The sequence below is a fragment of the Cebus imitator genome, unplaced genomic scaffold (genome assembly GCF_001604975.1).
Source record: "Cebus imitator isolate Cc_AM_T3 unplaced genomic scaffold, Cebus_imitator-1.0 Scaffold85, whole genome shotgun sequence".
In the NCBI taxonomy this organism is placed as follows: Eukaryota; Metazoa; Chordata; class Mammalia; order Primates; family Cebidae; genus Cebus; species Cebus imitator.
In genome coordinates, this window is record NW_016107400.1 from 553,624 (window position 1) to 572,842 (window position 19,219).

Genomic DNA, 19,219 nt, shown 5'->3' on the forward strand with positions numbered 1-19,219 from the left:
AAAAAAAAAAAAAAAAGAGAGAGAGAGAAAGGCAGGAATGGAAACCGGGCTCTTCAGGGGGGTGTTGTAGTGGTCCAGGCAGGTGATGATGATGACTCTGACCAGAGTGGGGCAGTGGAGTTGGGGACAGCAGATTCAAGCTGTGTTCAGGAGGTTGACTTGGCAGAGCTTGAGACTGCCTGAGCAGGGGAGGGAGGGAGAGGAGAGTTGGTTTCAGGCAAGAGAGCCCAAGTTCATTGCTGTCTGCTTCAGTTCCTCGTCTGTAATATGGGGAGAAAAGAGTTGTGAGAATTAAATGAGTTATGTGGGAAAAGCACTTAGAACAATTCCTGACTCACTGATGTCATTATCACTATTATTGCTTACAGGGTTGATGATTGTAGAAATGGTTTGCTTTTGTACTCAAGTATTATTAATTGAGTTGATCCATTTTATGTATGTATGTATGTATGTATGTATATATGTATTTATTGAGACAGAGTCTTGCTCTGGCACCCAGGCTGGAATGCAATGGAGAGAGCTCGGCTCACTGCTACCTCTGCTTCTCAATTTCAAGTGATCTACCACGTCAGCCTCCCAAGTAGCTGGGACCACAGGTGCATGCCACCACGCCTGGCTAATTTTTTTGTATTTTTACTAGAGATGCAGTTTCACCACGTTGGCCAGGCTGGTCTCCAACTCCTGGGCTCAAGTGATCTGCCCACTGCAGTCTCCCAAAGTGCTGGGATTGCAGGCGCGAGCCACTATACCAGGCCTTGACTTGATCTATTTTTTAAAAGGATACTAATTTCTAGGCCAGGCGTGGTGCTCACGCCTGTAATCCCAGCACTTCCGGACCCTGAGGCTGGGGAGTGGGGGAGTCATTACTTGAGTTCAGGAGTTTGAGATCAGCCTGGACAACATAGTGAGACCTCGTCTCTACAAAAACTGAGAAAAATAATAACCGAGCAGGACGTCTTGTGCCTGTAGTCCAGGCCACTCGGGAGGCTGAGGTGGGAGAACGCTTGAGCCCTGGAGTTCGAGACGGCAGTAAGCAGCTATGGCGCCACTGCACTCCAGTCTGAGCGACGGAGTGAAACCCTGTCTCGAAACAAAATTAAATTAAAATTAAAACGGGGCAAGAATCCCTGTTGTGAAGAGTCAAAAGTTGGCTGTGTCCTCTAAAACCCTGGGAAAAAAATTAATGTGAAGGCTGTCAAGAGGCGGGAGGAGCACCAAGTAAGCTCATTTCCAATCCCTGAGGCCAGGCACAGCGGGACGCTTCTCCTCCCCAACAGCAGAGGGCAATGTGGCCGGCGGCGACCCCGCCCGACCATGGAGACGGCGCTCTGTCCGCCAGGCTCTTTCTTCTCCACGTGCGGACGCAGGATGGCGGCGGCGGTGGCGGTGGGTGTGCGTGGATGGGGGCGGGGGCGTCGCGGCGGCGCTCGGGCCCGGGTCCCTGACGCCGGAGGGAGGCGAAGTGGGGCCTTTCTGGAAGGGCGACGAGGCTGACTGCCGCCCCGCTTGCTCGCGCAGGAGGAGGCGGCGGTGCGCGACGTTCAGCGGTTGCTAGTGCAGTTCCAGGATGAGGGCGGGCAGCTGCTGGGCTCCCCGTTCGACGTGCCCGTGGACATCACCCCGGACAGGCTGCAGCTCGTGTGCAACGCGCTACTGGCCCAGGTGAGTGGCTGGCCAGGTCGGCCTCGCATCTCTTCCCCGGAGCGGGCGCGGTGGGGGGGAATCAGATGACCTAGGGTCTGCGGTTCAGAGTCCCCTGCTAACCGACAGTGGCGACTCACCTGGTGTGAGTTCCCACCTATGTCTGGAGGGGTCAGAGATGGAAGCTGTGGCAAAGCGCTTTACACGCCGACTGTCGGGGTCCACCTGCGGTGAAGGGCCTAGCTTTGAACGCATTGGGTGCTGTATTTCATTGATTCTTTGTCACAGCCCCCCAAGATGGGACACATTAATATCTCCATTTTACATCGTGGCCCGGAGGGACTGAGCTATTTGCACGATGCTATGCAGTAGGTAGTAGATTTGGAATTGGAACCCAAAACTATCTGAATACCCATGCTTTTAACCTTTAAGCCAGTGTTTACCGAAATGCTGCCCTGGGGAAAGGGGAGGTCCTTAAAAATGCAGTTCCTGGATCCCACCCCAGATTTACTAAACCAAACACTGGGATAAAACATTCAGGAGGTCTACATTTTTTAACAGGCTTTTTGGGTGCTTCTTACACAAATATAGTGTAGTGTGGTGTGGTGGTTTGGGAAACACTGCTTACGTAATGCTATATGTTAATCCTATCTTGGACCTACAGAAGCTGAATTAATCATTGGCAACAGGACATTGAACTAATTACTTAGTTGTTTTGAGCCTCTGCTTTTGAAACTGTTAGTGGGAATATTAGTGTCTACTTCCCAGCGTTGTTATGAGATGCAGATAAAGAATTTCAGGCCGGTCTCACGACTGTAATCCCAACACTTTGGGAGGCTGAGGCAGGCAGATCACTTGAGGTCAGGAGTTTGAGACCAGCCTAGCCAACATGGAGAAACCAGTGTGTACTAAAAATACAAAAATTAGCTGGGTGTGGTGGCAAGTGCCTGTAGTCCCAGCCTCTCAAGAAGCTGAGGCATGAGAATCACTTGAACCCAGGAAGCTGAGGTTGCAGTGAACCAAGATCTCGCCACTGCACTCCAGCCTAGGTAACAGAGCAAGACTCCATCTCGAAAGAAAAAAGAATTTCAGGCCAGGCGCGGTGGCTCACGCCTGTAATCCCAGCACTGTGGGAGGCCGAGGCGGGTGGATCACGAGGTCAAGAGATCGAGACCATCCTGGTCAACATGGTGAAACCCCGTCTCTACTAAAACTACAAAAAATTAGCTGGGCATGGTGGCGCGTGCCTGTAATCCCAGCGACTCAGGAGGCTGGGGCAGGAGAATTGCCTGAACCCAGGAGACGGAGGTTGCGGTGAGCTGAGATCGCGCCATTGCACTCCAGCCTGGGTAACAAGAGCGAAACTCCGTCCTAAAAAAAAAAAAAAAAAAGAAAAAAGAATTTCAGGCCGGGTGCGGTGGCTCAAGCCTGTAATCCCAGCACTTTGGGAGGCCGAGGCGGGTGGATCACGAGGTCAAGAGATCGAGACCATCCTGGTCAACATGGTGAAACCCCGTCTCTACTAAAACTACAAAAAATTAGCTGGGCATGGTGGTGCGTGCCTGTAATCCCAGCTACTCAGGAGGCTGAGGCAGGATAATTGCCTGAACCCAGGAGACGGAGGTTGCGGTGAGCTGAGATCGCGCCATTGCACTCCAGCCTGGGTAACAAGAGCGAAACTCTGTCTCAAAAAAAAAAAAAAAAAGAATTTCAAAGTGCCGTGTAAGTGTCCTATAACTGCTGTTCAGTGATTTAAAAGGTCTTGCTCGTCTGAGTGTAGTGGCTCATGCCTGTAATCCCAGCACTTTGGGAGGCCAAGACAGGTGGATCATCTGAGATCAGGAGTTTGAGACCAGCCTGGCCAACATGGCAAAACACCTACTAAAAATGCAAAGCTTAGCTGGGCCTGGTGGTGGGTGCCTGTGAGCCCAGCTACATGGGAGGCTGAGGCAGGAGAATCACTTGAACCCAGGAGTCAGAGGTTGCAGTGAGCCAAGATTGTGCCACTGCACTCCAGGCTAGTTGACAGAGCGAGACTCTGTCTCAAAAATAAATGAATTAATAAATTAAAAGTCTTGCTCAATGGGCAATGATGGGCATATCCCTAGCCTGGTGGCTGAAAAGAAGCAGCTTCATCTCCCGCAGCTCAGTGGGGAACTTCCTTGGCAGAGGGTGTCCCTGCCCATCCTTTGATGCGGGGTTGCCCTTTACCATTGCCCTTCAGGAGGATCCCCTGCCGCTGGCTTTCTTTGTCCAAGATGCTGAGATTGTTTCCTCGCTGGGGAAGACATTGGAGTCCCAAGCAGTGGAGACGGAGAAGGTCCTAGACATCATCTACCAGCCACAGGCTGTCTTCAGAGTCCGGGCTGTGACTCGCTGCACCAGCTCCTTGGAGGGTCACAGTGAGGCAGTCATTTCTGTGGCCTTCAGCCCCACAGGAAAGTAAGGACAGCTGCAGACTCACGGAGGGGGTATGTGGGGGTGTAGTTCCTGGTATGGGGAGAGTCCCCCAGAGTTATAACTGATGGAGCCTCAAGGTTGCCTACCATAGACCCAAGCTCTGGACTCAGCTTGCAATTAAGCGATTTCCACAGTAGGGCATGGTCCCCAAAGACTAAGGACCCCTGCCTGGGACAGACCTTTCCTGGACTTGATTTCTGAAGATCTGAGCTGCGTGACTTGTATAACTCACTTAACCTTTCTGAGTTAATTTTTCATCTGTGAAACTGGGATTAATTGCTTCTCTCAATTTTATGAAGGTGTTGAGAAGCTTCTTCAAAAGCTGGTTATAGCTCTGGAGAGGAAAGAAATGGTCTCCTGAGGTATTCTTCCAGATGGCAGCATCAGTATTGTCTTTCTCCTTTTTAGGGGAGAGGGGAGTCCAGTTCCATATTCTATTCACAGAAAGTGATTGACTAGGTGGCAGAAATGCACATACGCGGTGTTAACCATCCTGTCTTCTCCAGGTACCTGGCCAGTGGCTCTGGAGATACCACTGTGCGCTTCTGGGATCTCAGCACAGAGACACCGCATTTCACATGCAAGGGTCAGTATGCAATTAGCCATTTAGGGGGTCTTCTTTTTTGTTTTTTGAGACACGGTCTTGCTGCTCTGTTGACCAGGATGGGTCATCATGGCTCACTTGAACTCCTGGGCTCAAGCAGCTCCCCTACCTCAGCCTCCAGAGTATCTGGGACTACAGGCACTTGCCACCATACCTGGCTCGTTTTTGTTTCGTAGAGATGAGGGTCTCACTTTGCAGATTACAACCCCTTAATAGTTAGCGGCTGTCTGTTCCTAGGTAGAGACCATGTCCTTGAGCCCAGCCAGCCCCTTAGACACAAGCAGAACTGCGCGAAGGAGTCAATATGGGATGTAGGGAGAGGCTGACTGACTGGTAGCAACAGATTGCGACCAGGCATGGTGGCTCATGCCTATAATCCCAGCACTTTAGGAGGCCGAGGCAGGCAGATCACTTGAGGTCAGGAGTTCAAGATCAACCTGACCAACACAGTGAAACCCCATCTCTACTAAAAATACAAAAATTAGCCAGGCACGGGGGCATGTGTTTATAATCCCAGCTACTCGGGAGGCTGAGGCAGGAGAATTGCTTGAATCTAGGAGGTGGAGGTTGCAGTGAACCGAGACGGCCCCACTGCAGTCTAGCTTGGGCGACAGAGTGAAACTCCATCTCAAAAAAACAAAACAAACAAAATTTCAGATTTCTAGGTCCTGCCCCCAGAGTTTTAACTCTGTGGGGCCTGAGAATTTCCGTTTCTACCAAGTTCTCAGTGATGCTGATGCTGATGCTCTGGGAATCACACTTGAAGAACCTCTGCTATACCACAGATTAGTTGAGTGACCTTGTGTGTGCAGGTCATGTTCCCTTCCTGAGCTTCAGTTTTCTCATCTGGAAAATGGGGATGATAATTCTCACTTTGCTCCATACTTTAGAGCCCTTGTAAGAATAACAAGGGATGACATGTACGAAAACACTTCACATTATGTGTCACATAAGGAATCATTAGAGAGTGATGGTGTTATCTGTGCAGCAAGATGCACAGCTCTAACACTTGGGGTGCATTTCCTCCATCCCTAGAAAGCCTCATCACTCCTTTTGTTTGATCATTCATTTATTCAAATGGTTAAGGAGTACCTGGCACCTGCCAGGCATTGTTCGGTACTGGAGATAAAGAGACTTAGTCCCTTATTTCTCCCTCCTCTGCTTTCTTAGGACACAGACACTGGGTCCTTAGTATATCCTGGTCTCCAGATGGCAAGAAGCTGGCCTCAGGCTGCAAGAATGGCCAGGTAGGTGGTACTCAGGGTAACAAGCAGAGACTCGAGGGCTCCTTCCCTAGGGGACAGTTCAGAACCGGGTTCTGGAGTCATCGGGGAGGGTTGGGTGGGAAGCGGTAGGCAGGGATTTTTGGTGGAGCCAGAGACCTATTGGGGAGGATTATTCACTGAGCTTCTGTCCTTCAGATTCTCCTCTGGGACCCAAGCACAGGGAAACAGGTGGGCAGGACCCTCACTGGCCACAGCAAGTGGATCACAGGCCTGAGCTGGGAGCCCCTCCATGTGTAAGTGACACTGACCAAGCTGGGACAAATGAGGGTCAGGGGATCAAAGCCATCCCCCTTCCCTGCTCAATGCATAGACGTTTTACATGAGGGGATGAGATGGGCAGCCTGAATGACCATGATGGCTTGGCAGGCATGGGAGACAGTCTTCCAGGTACAGAGCTGCGTTGCTGCCTGGGAGAGGCTGCTCATCACAGGGCCTGCTCATTGCAGCCACCTTGTAGTGCAGCCAGGTCTTGGTGTCAGAAAGCTGTCAAGGGATTGTCCATGGCCTTGAATTGGGAATGGGGAGGTGCCGTGGGGAGACAGGTGTTGCCAGGTCACGGATGGGATCACATCTCCCTTCTTGCCAGGAACCCTGAGTGCCGCTATGTGGCCAGCAGCTCCAAGGATGGCAGTGTGCGGATCTGGGACACAACTGCAGGCCGCTGTGAGCGCATCCTCACCGGGCACACCCAGTCGGTCACCTGTCTCCGGTGGGGAGGGGACGGACTTCTCTACTCTGCCTCCCAGGACCGCACCATCAAAGTCTGGAGGGCTCATGACGTAAGAGCTGGAAGGGTTCAGAAACCAGTCCAGAAAATCTCAAGTCACAAGATGCTTGCACTGGAAACAACCTTGACATCAGCAAGTCCAGTGTTTCCCAGATGTGTGCTGGGAGCCCCGGTCAAGGGAGGTGTTTTGGGAGCAAGGAGTTGTGTGGTTGGTGCTACGCCACAGTAGAGATGCCAGAGTCCCCATGGGATCGTCACGCTTTGGAAATGCCTCCTGTAGCAAGCCTGTTGCCCTTTATCAGACCCACCATATACCACACTTACTAGACTGGAGCCTTTTCCTCTGACATACCTAACTCCTCTTCTATGAAACATTTTCATGATCCGGACTCCATTTTACAAATGGGGAGAGACTTGACCTCACAGGGTTGGTTTGATTAGGATCACAGTGAATGAGTGATGGTGATTCTTAGTGCTCTACCACCCGTCTCCTGGGGCTAATCTCCCAGGGGTGGGGAGGCGTATGTGTGTCTGACCTGATTGACTCTCCCCTAGGGTGTGCTGTGCCGGACTCTGCAAGGCCACGGCCACTGGGTGAACACCATGGCCCTTAGCACGGACTATGCCCTGCGCACTGGGGCCTTTGAACCTGCTGAGGCCTCAGTTAATCCCCAAGATCTCCAAGGATCCTGTGAGTTATCGGGAGAAGGAAGAGCCGGGGCTGCTTAGGAAGGGGCCAGCTCTCTAGTTTAATGGGGAGTGTTTGCTCTCTGTGTCAGATTTTCTTATCGGCCTTGTTCCTCATCTCCTTTTCTCCCTGTCGGTACCTGGACACAGTGCAGGAGTTGAAGGAGAGGGCTCTGAGCCGATACAACCTCGTGCGGGTGAGTGCCTGCCAGCCACGTGCACCCCCAGCTCTGTACAAGTCCTTAGCCAATCACTACAACCTTCTCCGGCCCCTCTCCCTTCTAGACCCAGCTCAGAATGTACCTATTTCAAAAAGTTGTTCTTCGTCATCCTGGTTTGCAATCCTGAAATCTTAATGTGCTAGGGATCATTTTATTTCATTTTTTTAGTTTGTTTGCTTATCTATTTATTACATTTCCAAGATGCCTCTTTTTTTATTTTAGTTTGTTTTATTTAAGACTGTTTACACATTCAGATTCCAAGAATACAAAAAAGTAGATCTCAAAGTCTCCCAACTCTGTTGTAGCATCCAGTACTACCAATATCCTGAGTCACCTTCCAGAGACTTGATGTACACACATACATGTGTATATATACAGCATATATTTATAAGCACACAGCACATGTATATACATAAAATCCTTCTCGTTTTAACACATTATTTTGTGCCTTGCTTTTTCTGTAATTATATATCTTTTTTTTTTTTTTTTTGAGACGGAGTTTCACTCGTTACCCAGGCTGGAGTGCAATGGCGCGATCTTGGCTCACCGCAACCTCCGCCTCCTGGGTTCAGGCAATTCTCCTGCCTCAGCCTCCTGAGTAGCTGGGATTACAGGCACGCACCACCATGCCCAGCTAATTTTTTGTATTTTTAGTAGAGACGGGGTTTCACCATGTTGACCAGGATGGTCTCGATATCTTGACCTTGTGATCCACCCGCCTCGGCCTCCCAAAGTGCTGGGATTACAGGCTTGAGCCACCGCGCCCGGCCGTAATTATATATCTTAAATTTTTTTTGTACTTGCCTGTGGAGTTTCTTTTTCCTTTTAGGTGAAGTGACTTGCCTGGGGTCACATGTGAGTGAGTGGCCAACCCAGTCCACATGGCTCCTAGTGCTGGCCTCTCTCTGTCCCTGGCATTGAGTAATCAGGGTATATGTTTGCTTCCAAAGTTGGGCCCTGCTCCTTCTTTCTGAGACCACACCCAACACAGTGTGCTTTCTGCCTCCCCTAGGGCCAGGGTCCAGAGAGGCTGGTGTCTGGCTCAGACGACTTCACCTTATTTCTGTGGTCCCCAGCAGAGGACAAAAAGCCTCTCACTCGGATGACAGGACACCAAGCTCTCATCAACCAGGTGCTCTTCTCTCCAGACTCCCGCATCGTGGCTAGTGCCTCCTTTGACAAGTCCATCAAGCTGTGGGATGGCAGGACGGGCAAGTGAGTGGGAGGCGGGGGATCCTGCTCCTCTGTAAGGAATGGATGGTGGGAGGGGCTTGGCACTGTCACCTACTAGCTGTGTGGCCTTGCCGGGTATTTGGATATTTCTAATTTGCTAAGCCTCTGTTTCCTTTTTGGTAATATGCAGACCCCCTACTTCTCAGCTTTGTTACAGGGGTTTTTTGTTGTTGTTGAGACAGAGTCTCACTCTGTCACCCAGGCTGTGTGTGCACCCAGGAGTGCAATGGCATGATCTCGGCTCACTGCAACCTCCACCTCCCAGGTTCAAGTGATTCTCCTGCCTCAGCCTCCCAAGTAGCTGAGATTACAGGCCTCCACCACCATACCTGGCTAATTTTTGTATTTTTAGTAGAGACCGGGGTTTTACAGTGTTGGTCAGCTGGTCTTGAACTCCTGAGCTCAAGTGATCTGACCACCTCAGCTTCCCCAAGTGCTGAGATTACAGGTGTGAGCCACCAAGCCCAGACTAGTTACAAAGATTTAATGAGACAGTATGTTTATGACCCGCACTAAGTGGTCACTAAAAATGCTAGCTCAGGTGGGTGCAGTGGCTTGTGCCTGTAATCCCAGCACTTTAGGAGGCCAAGGCAGGTGGATCACCTGAGCTTAGGAGTTCAAGACCAGCCTGGCCAACATGGCAAAACCCTGTCTCTACTAAAAACACAAAACTTAGCCAGGTGTTCTGGGACATGTCTGTAATCCCAGCTGCCCCCAGAGGCTGAGGCAGGAGAATGTTTGCACCTGGGAGGTTGCAGTGAGCCAAGATTGCATCACTGCGTTCCAGCCTGGGCAACAGAGTGAGATTCTGCCTCAAAAAAAAAAAAAATGCTAGTTTATATCCTAGGAGATAAGTGATCTTAGAGCTAGCTGAAGAGTTAGGGAGGTAACCCTGGAGAAGGTGAATGGTAATAGGTAGGTTTTGTGGTACAGCTGTTACTTGGCCTTCCTCAAAGTGTGGGCCACAGACCAGTGGCATCAGCATCGCCTGGGAGCTTGATAGAAATGCAGAGTCCTGGGCCCCAAGTCAGACCTTGTGGATCCGATTCTTCTTTTAATAAAGTTACCAGGTGACTCTGCTACCCACTCAAGTGTGGGAACCCTTGGTGTGATGAGGCATGATGCCCTTGGGGTTAATCAGATCAGAGGAGAGGCAAAGGCACAGGCAAGGGGAGAAGAGGAGCCAGGGAAACCTTTGAGGGGCGAAGGGGAACCTATGCGTCAGTCACTGTGCTTTCACACAGCCATCCTTGAACATAGGTAATAGGTAATATGGTTCCTTTTTTTTTTTTTGAGACAAGAGTCTCGCCCTGTGGCCAGTCTGGAGTGCAGTAGCACAATCTCAGCTCACTGTAACCTCCACCTCCCGGCTTCAAGCGATTCTCTTGCCTCAGCTTCCCAAGTAGTTGGGACTACAGGTGCACGCCACCGTGCCCACTAAGTTTTGTATTTTTAGTAGAGACGGGGTTTCACCTTGTTGGCCAGGATTGTCTCGATCTCTCGACCTCATGATCTGCCCACCTCAGCCTCCCAAAGTGCTGGGATTACAGGTGTGAGCCATTGTGCCCGGCCTCGGTTCCTTTTTAAAATAAGGAAACTGAGTCTCAGAGAGGCCTGATGGTTTGTCCAAAGAGAAACAGCTAGACTGTGTTGAATTGAAAGTTCCAGGTGGGCCTGACCCATTGTTACTCCGTGCTGCCTGTCAGCAGGCACCTACCTGCTGTTTGGGGAGATGTCAGGCAGATGGGCTAAGCAGATGGCCGCTTTGGAATCTAAGGCATGCAAAGCTGTGCAGGTATGGAGGTCTAGCAAGAGGAAAGCTACTCATTTGGAAACATTTTATAAATTGTAATGACTAGTAATGATTAAAATGGTCTGAGATGGGGACCAGGCAGTGTGATTTTGTAAAAGTTCCCAAGGTTGAGAACCACTGCTGTGAGCATAGGGGAACCTTCAGACATGTTGGAGGATCTAACTCAGACTAAGATCCATCGTCATCTTCTCCTGGACCAGGTACCTTGCTTCCCTGCGTGGCCACGTGGCTGCTGTGTACCAGATTGCATGGTCAGCTGACAGCCGGCTCCTGGTCAGTGGCAGCAGTGACAGCACACTGAAGGTGTGGGATGTAAAGGCCCAGAAGCTGGCCACAGACCTGCCTGGCCATGCGGATGAGGTAGGGCCAACTCTCAGGCAAAGGTGGGGCAGGGATTGCAGCCTGGCTGTCTCCCTCTCACCACCCAACTTGCCTTCCTTCTCTGCCTCCCTTTAGGTATATGCTGTTGACTGGAGTCCAGATGGCCAGAGAGTGGCAAGTGGTGGGAAGGACAAATGCCTCCGGATGTGAGTGTAGGGGAGGTGGTGGTTGGCGTGATCAGCTCTCCTGCCCCTAAAGCAGTCTCTCTTTGCACGCTTTCCCTTATGGTGTAGAATTCTGCAGGGCCCTCCAGGTGCTCAGACTGAGGTGTGTGGAGCCAGGTTCTCAGTGGGCAGTTGGGAGGGCCACCGGAATAACAGACGCCATAGGACATCCTCTTAAACCGTGTGTCCGGGTCTTTCCCTCACTGGACTTCAGAGTCCCAAGACCCAGGTTCAAATCCTAGTTCTGCCAATGAGTAATCATAGAGAACTTGGTTCATCGGTCTCTTGGGAATTATCAAACCTTCATAGACAGGAGGATCAAAAATGGGAGGAACAACACTCTGGGAGCTAAAGCGTTGTGTGCTTATAAGGGATTGTAACTGTTTGGTGGTGGGCATCCTGGGGGCCAGGCAGTGGGTGGGCGCCTGAGTTTGGATGGCCAGAGCAGGCATGGTCGCCGGGCTCTTGGTGACTCTGATGGTGGACCACAGGCTGCCCATCAGTCGACACTGGGATTATGTGGCAGCCTCCCTTTCCTAAGGTGGAATTCCCATCCTGACACTCTTCCCTTCTCCACAGATGGAGGAGATGAGAAGACCCGCAGTTCTCTCTGACCCCCACCTGGACTTGGCCTCTGCCAGCTGCCTGCCCTGCCAGAGAACAAAGGGTGGGATGGCAGGGCACACACCCTCCCCACCAGTGGGGACCTGAGAATGCACATGGCCTGCTGTCCTTGACAGACCCGAGTGGGGTCTTCCCACAGGTCCCCTGCCTATAGCACCAGCCCAGAGCCAGAAGTCGGTCATAAGAGGTTGTCACCAACTTGGCCCGTGTCCACCACTCTGTACCTTGCTGGTACAGGCAAGAGTGGAGGGCAGCCAGGCTCTATGAGTGGGTCCTTAGTGTAAGCTCTGTACAGGGTCAGACCCCAGGTTCTGTGACCAAATGAATAACTTATATTTTGCGTGTTCGGGTTCTAATTCCTTGTCCTAGAATCCTCAGGGCTCAGTCAAAGACTGGACTAAATCAGTTTGTCCCCTCCCTTGCTCTGGACGACACTAAAACCACACTGACCAGGCATTTGCGTTCCCTCTCTTCCTCTGTTTCTAAGGGAGAGGCCAATCGTGATAGTGGCCAAGGAGAATCTAGGGCCATATTGTTGTCCACTACAGTAGGCACCGGCCACGTGTGGCTGCTGACGTGAACTGGAAGTGCAGTTCCTCAGCCACACTGGGTGAGGCCTCCAGTATTGGACAGCACACAAAGGTTTTTGTCATCTAGATCTTGCTGGCCAGCCCTGCTCTAGGGGATGTCTCTGCCTTCCCATAGCACACTGCTTGAGGCCCTGTCCAGGTACCAAGCACTGCCCTGGGCTCTCAGGATAGAGGTGGGGATGTTGATGGCTGTCCCAGAGGATTCCCTCTTGGATAGGGAGGCAGCAGTATGAGCTCTGAGCAGAAGTGGGTATGGTTGATACGGAGGATAGTTCTTTGCCCTGTGAGAACTTTCAAGTAGTGAAAGGAATCCCCATTCGGGTCTCAGACCCCAGGCTGACGTCTTGCTCCAAAGCCCCTGCTTTCTCCTGCATCCCATGCTAAGCTGGGTTATGGTATAAATTAGTCGATTGGGCTTCCAAACCATCCATGTATGAACTGCTCAGAACTAGCATCTTGCTCCTTCTCACCCTCCTCCAGCCCCGGCTGTGCTTTTGGGTTTTGCACGTCACCTAGCTGCGGTGCCTGGCCTCCACCTTTCACATCTCTGTCATGAGGCTGCGTAAGAAGCACACAGAGCTATCGGCCACTGAGCTCCTCGGGGCCAGGTGCTTGTCTGCTGTGCTCACACTGCACCATGCCTGGAAGGTTCTCAAGCCCCCAAACTTTTGATAAGGAAATAGCACAAGAAGCTTAAATGATTAGCCCGCGCCCTCACATCCGGTAAGAGGAAGAGCTGGGATTAAACCAGGACCTGCCCCAAAGCTTATTGCGCACCTTGTACCACATCCCTCCCTCCAGCTCAAGCTAGTTTGACAACCCATGGGCCCCCATGTCTGTCCATGACAGCTATTTGTTTTTTTCCTGGTATAAGAGCATTTTAGTCTTTGACACCAGTCTCCCTGCCCCACTGGGGAAGGGGTGATGGCAGCTCCGCGGCCTGTTTTCCATCTCCCCAACCCATGTAGACTCCGTCCTAGTAAAGCTAGGAGGTGGGTGTCAGCCGGCCCATCTGAGGCCGTCTGCAGCATAAAGCAGAATTTAGGGTGCTGGATGACCTGCAGTTCTTTAATGAGGGGCCTGGACCCAGCCCAGATTTGGGGAAGGAGGGAGTCTAGCAGCTGTGGGCAGTGGCTGGGCCTGGCCTGGCCTGGCCTGAGATGTCTCCATGTCAATGGGCCCCCCTGTCTATCCTTGGCTTCAGCCCAGGGGTGGGGTTCCCGTACCACTCTGCCAGGCCCTGGGCCGGTGTGGTGCTGGTGGTACAGTAAGTCTCATGGTTCTGGTTCCTGGGGGCCCTGGGCTGAAGCTGAAAGTAGGTGAGGGGTGTCCTGGGGCCCTCCCCCTTAATAGGGGAACAGGTATTCCAGGTCCTCCAGCCTGCGCATCTCCTCCAGCCCGATGGACACGATCTTCCGCTGGGGCTCCTTGCGCCGCACGGTGATCTGGATGGGGTTGTTCTCAGGGAAGCTGCTGAAGTCAGTGGCCAGGGTTGCGAACTGAAGTGAAACAAGAAAACCCCTCAGAATTCCCAGATCTGAGCCTGGCTCTCTCTGTCTCTATCACCCCCCCTTTTTTTTCGTCTGCTAACTCAGACTTTAAACAGTCTTATCCAACTCAGCCATTGACCCAAGAAATAGATGCAAAGATGCGTGATTCAAACCTGTGTCTCCTCCATTATGGGATGTTTCCTACCAAAGGGCTGTCTGTACTCAGGCCTCTGTACCCCCATACCCCCACCCATACCCAGGCTGTTCCCTTCTTTGTCCCTGTAGCCTCTTGTTTTCCCTGTTTCTTTCAATGCCCTTGACTTCCCAGCCTACTCACAGTGATTGGCACTGAGTTGCAGAGTCTAAAAACCAATGGCTTTGGAAGGTGAACGTTATAGTGATGTTGGAAAATAGATTAGTTTGCATTCCTTGTGGGCCCCAGAGTGGTTTAATCCTTAAACCTCCCAGAAGCATGCATCCTGGAATTGATGCTTCTTGACCCAGGCAGAAGGAAAGCTAGTCAGATGAGTCGTGTGAGTATAAGGGTGTTCCCAACCTCCAGAGCCCTGGTTCCCTGGTCTCAGACTTCTCTCCCTCACCCCCAAGGCCCCTCTTTTCCCAGGGCTCACTTTATAGGGCTTGCACCACTTCCCCACCCCAGCTGTGTTGGCTGCACGGACAGTAAAGCAATAACATGTGTTAGGCTTCAGCTCCATCAGCTTGACAGTGGTGCCCAAGATCTTGTTGAAGATCCATGGACGATTCTTTGCCTTGGGCAACTCATTCTCCTGGGTCTTGGCCACCTCCTGTAACAGGACCTGGTAGAAACTGACCGGCTGCTTGCCCACGGCATAGGTCCAGGAAATCTAGGGGAAGAGAGAGCCCCGAGGCTTCTTCAGATGGGTCCTGTCTTTCCTGTCCCCTCAGCCTCCTAACTGGAGTCAGAATGTCCCATTCCCATCCCCTGCTCCTGCTGGGACCCAAGCAGGTCAGATGGAGGGTGCAAGGTACTCCAGCACTGGGTGTAGAACCCCTGCCCCACAGCACGTGCTACTTTCCTGGGCAGCCTCACCCACCTTAGGGTGTGCCCTTATTCCACATTCTACATCAGGGCTCCCCAACCCTTGGACCATGGACTGATAGCAGCCCATGGCGTTAGGAACTGGATAGCACAGCAGGAGGTAATGGGTGGGCGAGCAAGCAAAGCCTCATCTATATTTACAGCTGCTCTGCATGGCTCACGACACCACCTGAGCTCCGCCTCCTGTCAGATCAGCAGCAGCAGTAGATTCTCATAGGAACTTGAACCCTATTGTGAATTGCGCGGGAGGAATCTAAGTTGAGTGCTCTTTACGAGAATCTAATACCTGATGATCTGTCACTGTCTCCCATCACCCCCAAATGGTACCATCTAGTTGCAGGAAAACAAGCTCAGGGCTCCCACTGTTTCTACATTATGGTGAGTTGTATAATTATCTCATGTATTACAATGTAATAATAAAGTATACAATAAATGTAATATGCCTGAATCATCCCCCCAACCCTATCCATGGAAAGATTATCTTCCATGAAACCAGTCCTGGTACCAAAAAGCTTGGGAACCACTGTTCTAGACTGTTGGCTGAGAGGGAACTTAGAGATCATCTTTTTTTTTTTTTTTTTAATATAAAAAATAGAGATGGGTTTTCACCATCTTGGCCAGGCTGGTCTTGAACTCCTGACCTCGTGATCCACCCACCTCCACCTCCCAAAGTGTTGGGATTACAGGCATAAGCCACCACTGCGCCTGGCCCTTAGAGATCATATCCACAAGGTCCAGAGAGGGCAAGGGACTGGGCCATGATCACACAGCAATTAAGTGACAGCCAGGGTTCAAACCCATAGCTCCGGTGCCTATATACTTTGTACTACAATGGTTGCCAAGTCTGGCTAAGCATCTCAGGAAGGTTTTACAACTGCAGATTGCTGGGCCTGCTGCCTCCTCTCTCGATTCTCCATCTAGGCCAGTGGTTGTCAAACTTGGTGTGCATTAGAATACCCTGGAGGACTTATTAAAAGATAAAAGATAGATTGCACCAGGCACCGTGGCTTACACCTGTAATCTCAGCACTTTAGGACGCTGAGGTGGGCGGGTCACCTTAGGTTGGGAGTTCAAGACCAGCCTGACCAACATGGAGAACCCCATCTCTACTAAAAATACAAAGTTAGCCAGGCCTGGTGGTGCATGCCTGTAATCCCAGCTACTGGGGAGGCTGAGGCAAAGGAATCACTTGAATCCAGGAGGTGAAGGTTGTGGTGAGCCGAGATCATGCCATTGAACTCCAGCCTGGGCAACAAGAGCAAAACTCCGTCTCAAAAAATATATAGATAGATAGATAGATTGCTGGCCTCCGCCCCAACAGTTTCTGACTCAGGAGGCCCAAATGTGTTGGAGGGAGATGAGAATTTAAATTTCTAACTATTTGCTGTGTGATGCTGACGCTGTCCATCCAGAAAGCACTTGGAGAAACACTGCTCTGGGCCATCCAACAATGGAATTCCAGATACCTTCCCAAGATACAGCTTGAATTACTTTCATCACCTGATACGAAGCTTCATACAAAGCTGTTCCCTATTACAGAAAAATCTCTAAAGTAGCCTAACACTGGAGGACTCTGGAAGATGACCCCAGAGTAACATTCCCCTTCCTGTCCCCTATCTTCCCTTCCCATAGTCTAGGACGGTGCTATTTGATGTGTAGTCCGTGGACTGGCAGCACCAGCATCCTCCAGGAATCTGTTACTAATGCAAATTATCACGCTTCACGCCAGACCCTCTAGGGTTAAGGCCTGTGAATCCTAAGTAGCCTCACTTGATCCCAGGTCCTCATCCAGGGCTTCGCGTGCTTTCATGTTCCTACAGATCACCTATCATCTTGTTCAAATTGAGATTTCCTCCCACACTTTCCTGTGAGCTTTTGCTATGGCCCCTCCTCTAGGGAATGCCTTCCCTCCTCCACCTCTAAATGTTTACATGCTACCTCTGTGTCCCAGCCCAGATGTTACCAAAAGCTACCAAGCTTAGTCCTGCGGTGGAAAGTAATGTTTCTTTCCCCCTGAATTCCTGGCGGCACTTGGTCTAAACTTGTCCTGCAGCACTGAACCCTTTCTGTCTTGCACTGGAGTTTTCACAGACACATCCTCTCCCTTCCTAAACCATGAACTTGAGGTTGAGGGGCAGGTGGCAGGCACATTCTCACTACCCATGGAACTCAGCTCAGTGCCTGGCACAATAAGCCTCTGCTGAACGCATGAGCAAGGGAAACGCACCACAGCTGTGGAGTTGCTGACGGTGTGCTCAAAGATCAAGGGGGTGTCCGGCAGATCCACAACCACAGAAGATTCTGAGGGCGTTGAGGAGGTTTCTGTGTCCAGCTCAGGGTTGTCAAGGTCCAGCAGGCCCCTCGTGGCCATTTGGGACTTTGATGGGCATGGGCAGGGGTTGATGGCTAGGTCCTCCTTTTCTGTATTCTTGGCCACTGGGGAGAAGCTGAGTTTGTTCAGCTCCCCCTCCAGCATCCCTGCAAAGAAGCTGCTGTTGGGCTGGGTCACAGCTAATTTGATGGGATTCAGCAGGGTAGATGAGAAGGCAGAGATGCTGGTATCATCAGAGCTGAAATCTGAATCCTCCACTGGCATCGGCTTCCTGGAGCAAGAGGGGAGACAGGTAACTCAGATGAAGGAGGCCACCCCAACCTGTTCCACCTGAGGGCTCCTGAGGACAGTCCTTAGACCTGTCTTACCAGCATCCCCAACCATTTGCAAACAGCTTGAAGAGTCTCATTGTTCTATAGCATTGCATTAGACTCACCAGGGCGCTTACTAAAAATGCAGACTTTTAGTCCCTGGTCCCTAGTTAGCATGGAACTACGGAATCTGCATCTTTAATATAATCCTGGCTGGGCACGGTGGCTCATGCCTGTAATCCTAGCACTTTGGGAAGCCAAGGCGGGCATATTACTTGAGGTTGGCCAGGAGACTAGCCTAAAAACACAAAATTTAGCCAGGTGCAGTGGTTGGCACCTGTAATCCCAGATAGTTGGGTGGCTGAGGCAGGAGAATCACTTGAACCCGGGGGGCGGAAGTTGCAGTGAGCCAAGATCACGCCACTGGGCAACAGAGTGAAACTCTGTCTCAAAAAAAAAGATCCTTAGACAATCCTGATGCAAATGTTCTGAAAACCACCATTTGAAAAACACAATAAAACGGCAAGTCCTCCCTCCAGAGTGGGGTGCAAATGCCCCAGGGAATAATCAGAAAGATCTACTGGGGTATGGAAGTAAAACATTCAAGTTCACTAATGTTTATTTACTACTGTTTAAATTTTAATAGAATTACTAAGATTTACTTACATTTTAGTAGCATTTAATAATACTTATTAATATCTAGCACATAAAATTAACAGGAGTACAAATACACATATGGGCCAGGCACAGTGGCGCATGCTTGTAATACTAGCACTTTGGGAGGCCAAGGCGGGCTGATTGCTTGAGTCCAGGAGTTCAAGGCCAGCCTGGCCAACATGGCGAAAACTCGTCTCTACTAAAAATTTAAAAAATTAGCTGGACGTGGTGGCAGGCGCTTGTAATTCCAACTACCTGGGAGGCTGAGGGGCTAGATTCGCTTGAACCTGGGAGGTGGAGGTTGCAGTGAGCTGAGATAGCACCACTGCACTCCAGCCTGGGTGACAGAACAAGACCCTGTCTCAAAAATAAATAAAATAAAACAAATATACATATGTTGGGGTGGATGCTCAAAAACTTATTTCTTCCATTCTGATTTTTTCCAATTATGAAGTATTTTAGACTTATACAAAAATGTCAAGAATATTATATTAACCTCCATTTACTCCTCATCCAGCTTAAGAAAGAAAACCTTATCACTACAGGTAAAGCCCCCAGATGCTTCTCTCCCCAACCAAACTTATCCTTTGACTGAAAGGTAACAAGTACAGTAAAACTTTTTTTCTTTTTCTTTTTTTTTTTTGAGATGGAGTCTTGTTCTGTAGCCGGAATGAGAGTGATGGAGTGCGATCTCAGTTCGCTGCAACCTCCACCTCCTGGGTTCAAGCGCTTCTCCTGCCTCAGCCTCCCGAATAGTTAAGCGCCATTTTTCTTTTTTTGCGCGCCACCACACCCAGCTAATTTTTGTATTTTAGTAGAAATGGGTTTCACCATGTTGACCAGATGGTCTCAATCTCCTGACCTGGTGATCTGCCCACCTCAGCCTCCCAAAGTGCTGGGATTACAGGCATGAGCCA

The 19,219-nt window shown here is 50.7% G+C and overlaps 2 protein-coding genes across 4 annotated transcripts in view; one reads left to right on the forward strand and one right to left on the reverse strand.

The window, feature by feature from the left end:
• The first annotated feature begins 1,302 nt into the window (after positions 1 to 1,302).
• NLE1 (notchless homolog 1) lies at positions 1,303 to 12,879 on the forward strand. 3 transcript variants are annotated; one of them, XM_017534223.2, is made up of 13 exons: positions 1,335 to 1,386; positions 1,519 to 1,662; positions 3,866 to 4,083; positions 4,608 to 4,687; positions 5,876 to 5,952; positions 6,127 to 6,224; positions 6,578 to 6,770; positions 7,274 to 7,409; positions 7,556 to 7,602; positions 8,639 to 8,841; positions 10,873 to 11,032; positions 11,129 to 11,199; positions 11,797 to 12,879. In XM_017534223.2, exons 1-13 carry the CDS (start codon positions 1,369 to 1,371, stop codon positions 11,807 to 11,809), a joined length of 1,458 nt encoding a protein of 485 aa, XP_017389712.1. In that variant the 5' UTR covers positions 1,335 to 1,368; the 3' UTR covers positions 11,810 to 12,879. The 3 variants fall into 3 exon arrangements, with proteins under 3 accessions (XP_017389713.1, XP_017389712.1, XP_017389715.1); XM_017534226.2 differs by having other exon boundaries at positions 1,340 to 1,386; positions 3,866 to 4,112; positions 11,797 to 12,876; XM_017534224.2 differs by lacking the exon at positions 3,866 to 4,083 and having other exon boundaries at positions 1,303 to 1,386; positions 11,797 to 12,876.
• A 606-nt stretch (positions 12,880 to 13,485) lies between these two features.
• FNDC8 (fibronectin type III domain containing 8) overlaps positions 13,486 to 19,219 on the reverse strand; it is a 9,119-nt gene continuing 3,385 nt past the window's right edge. The window contains exons 2-4 of the mRNA XM_017534227.2: positions 17,230 to 17,605; positions 14,551 to 14,787; positions 13,486 to 13,930 (exon numbers count right to left, since the gene is read on the reverse strand). Coding sequence (XP_017389716.1) covers positions 13,778 to 13,930; positions 14,551 to 14,787; positions 17,230 to 17,605 — 766 coding nt within the window. The 3' untranslated portion in view covers positions 13,486 to 13,777. The remainder of the gene's footprint in view (positions 13,931 to 14,550; positions 14,788 to 17,229; positions 17,606 to 19,219) is intronic.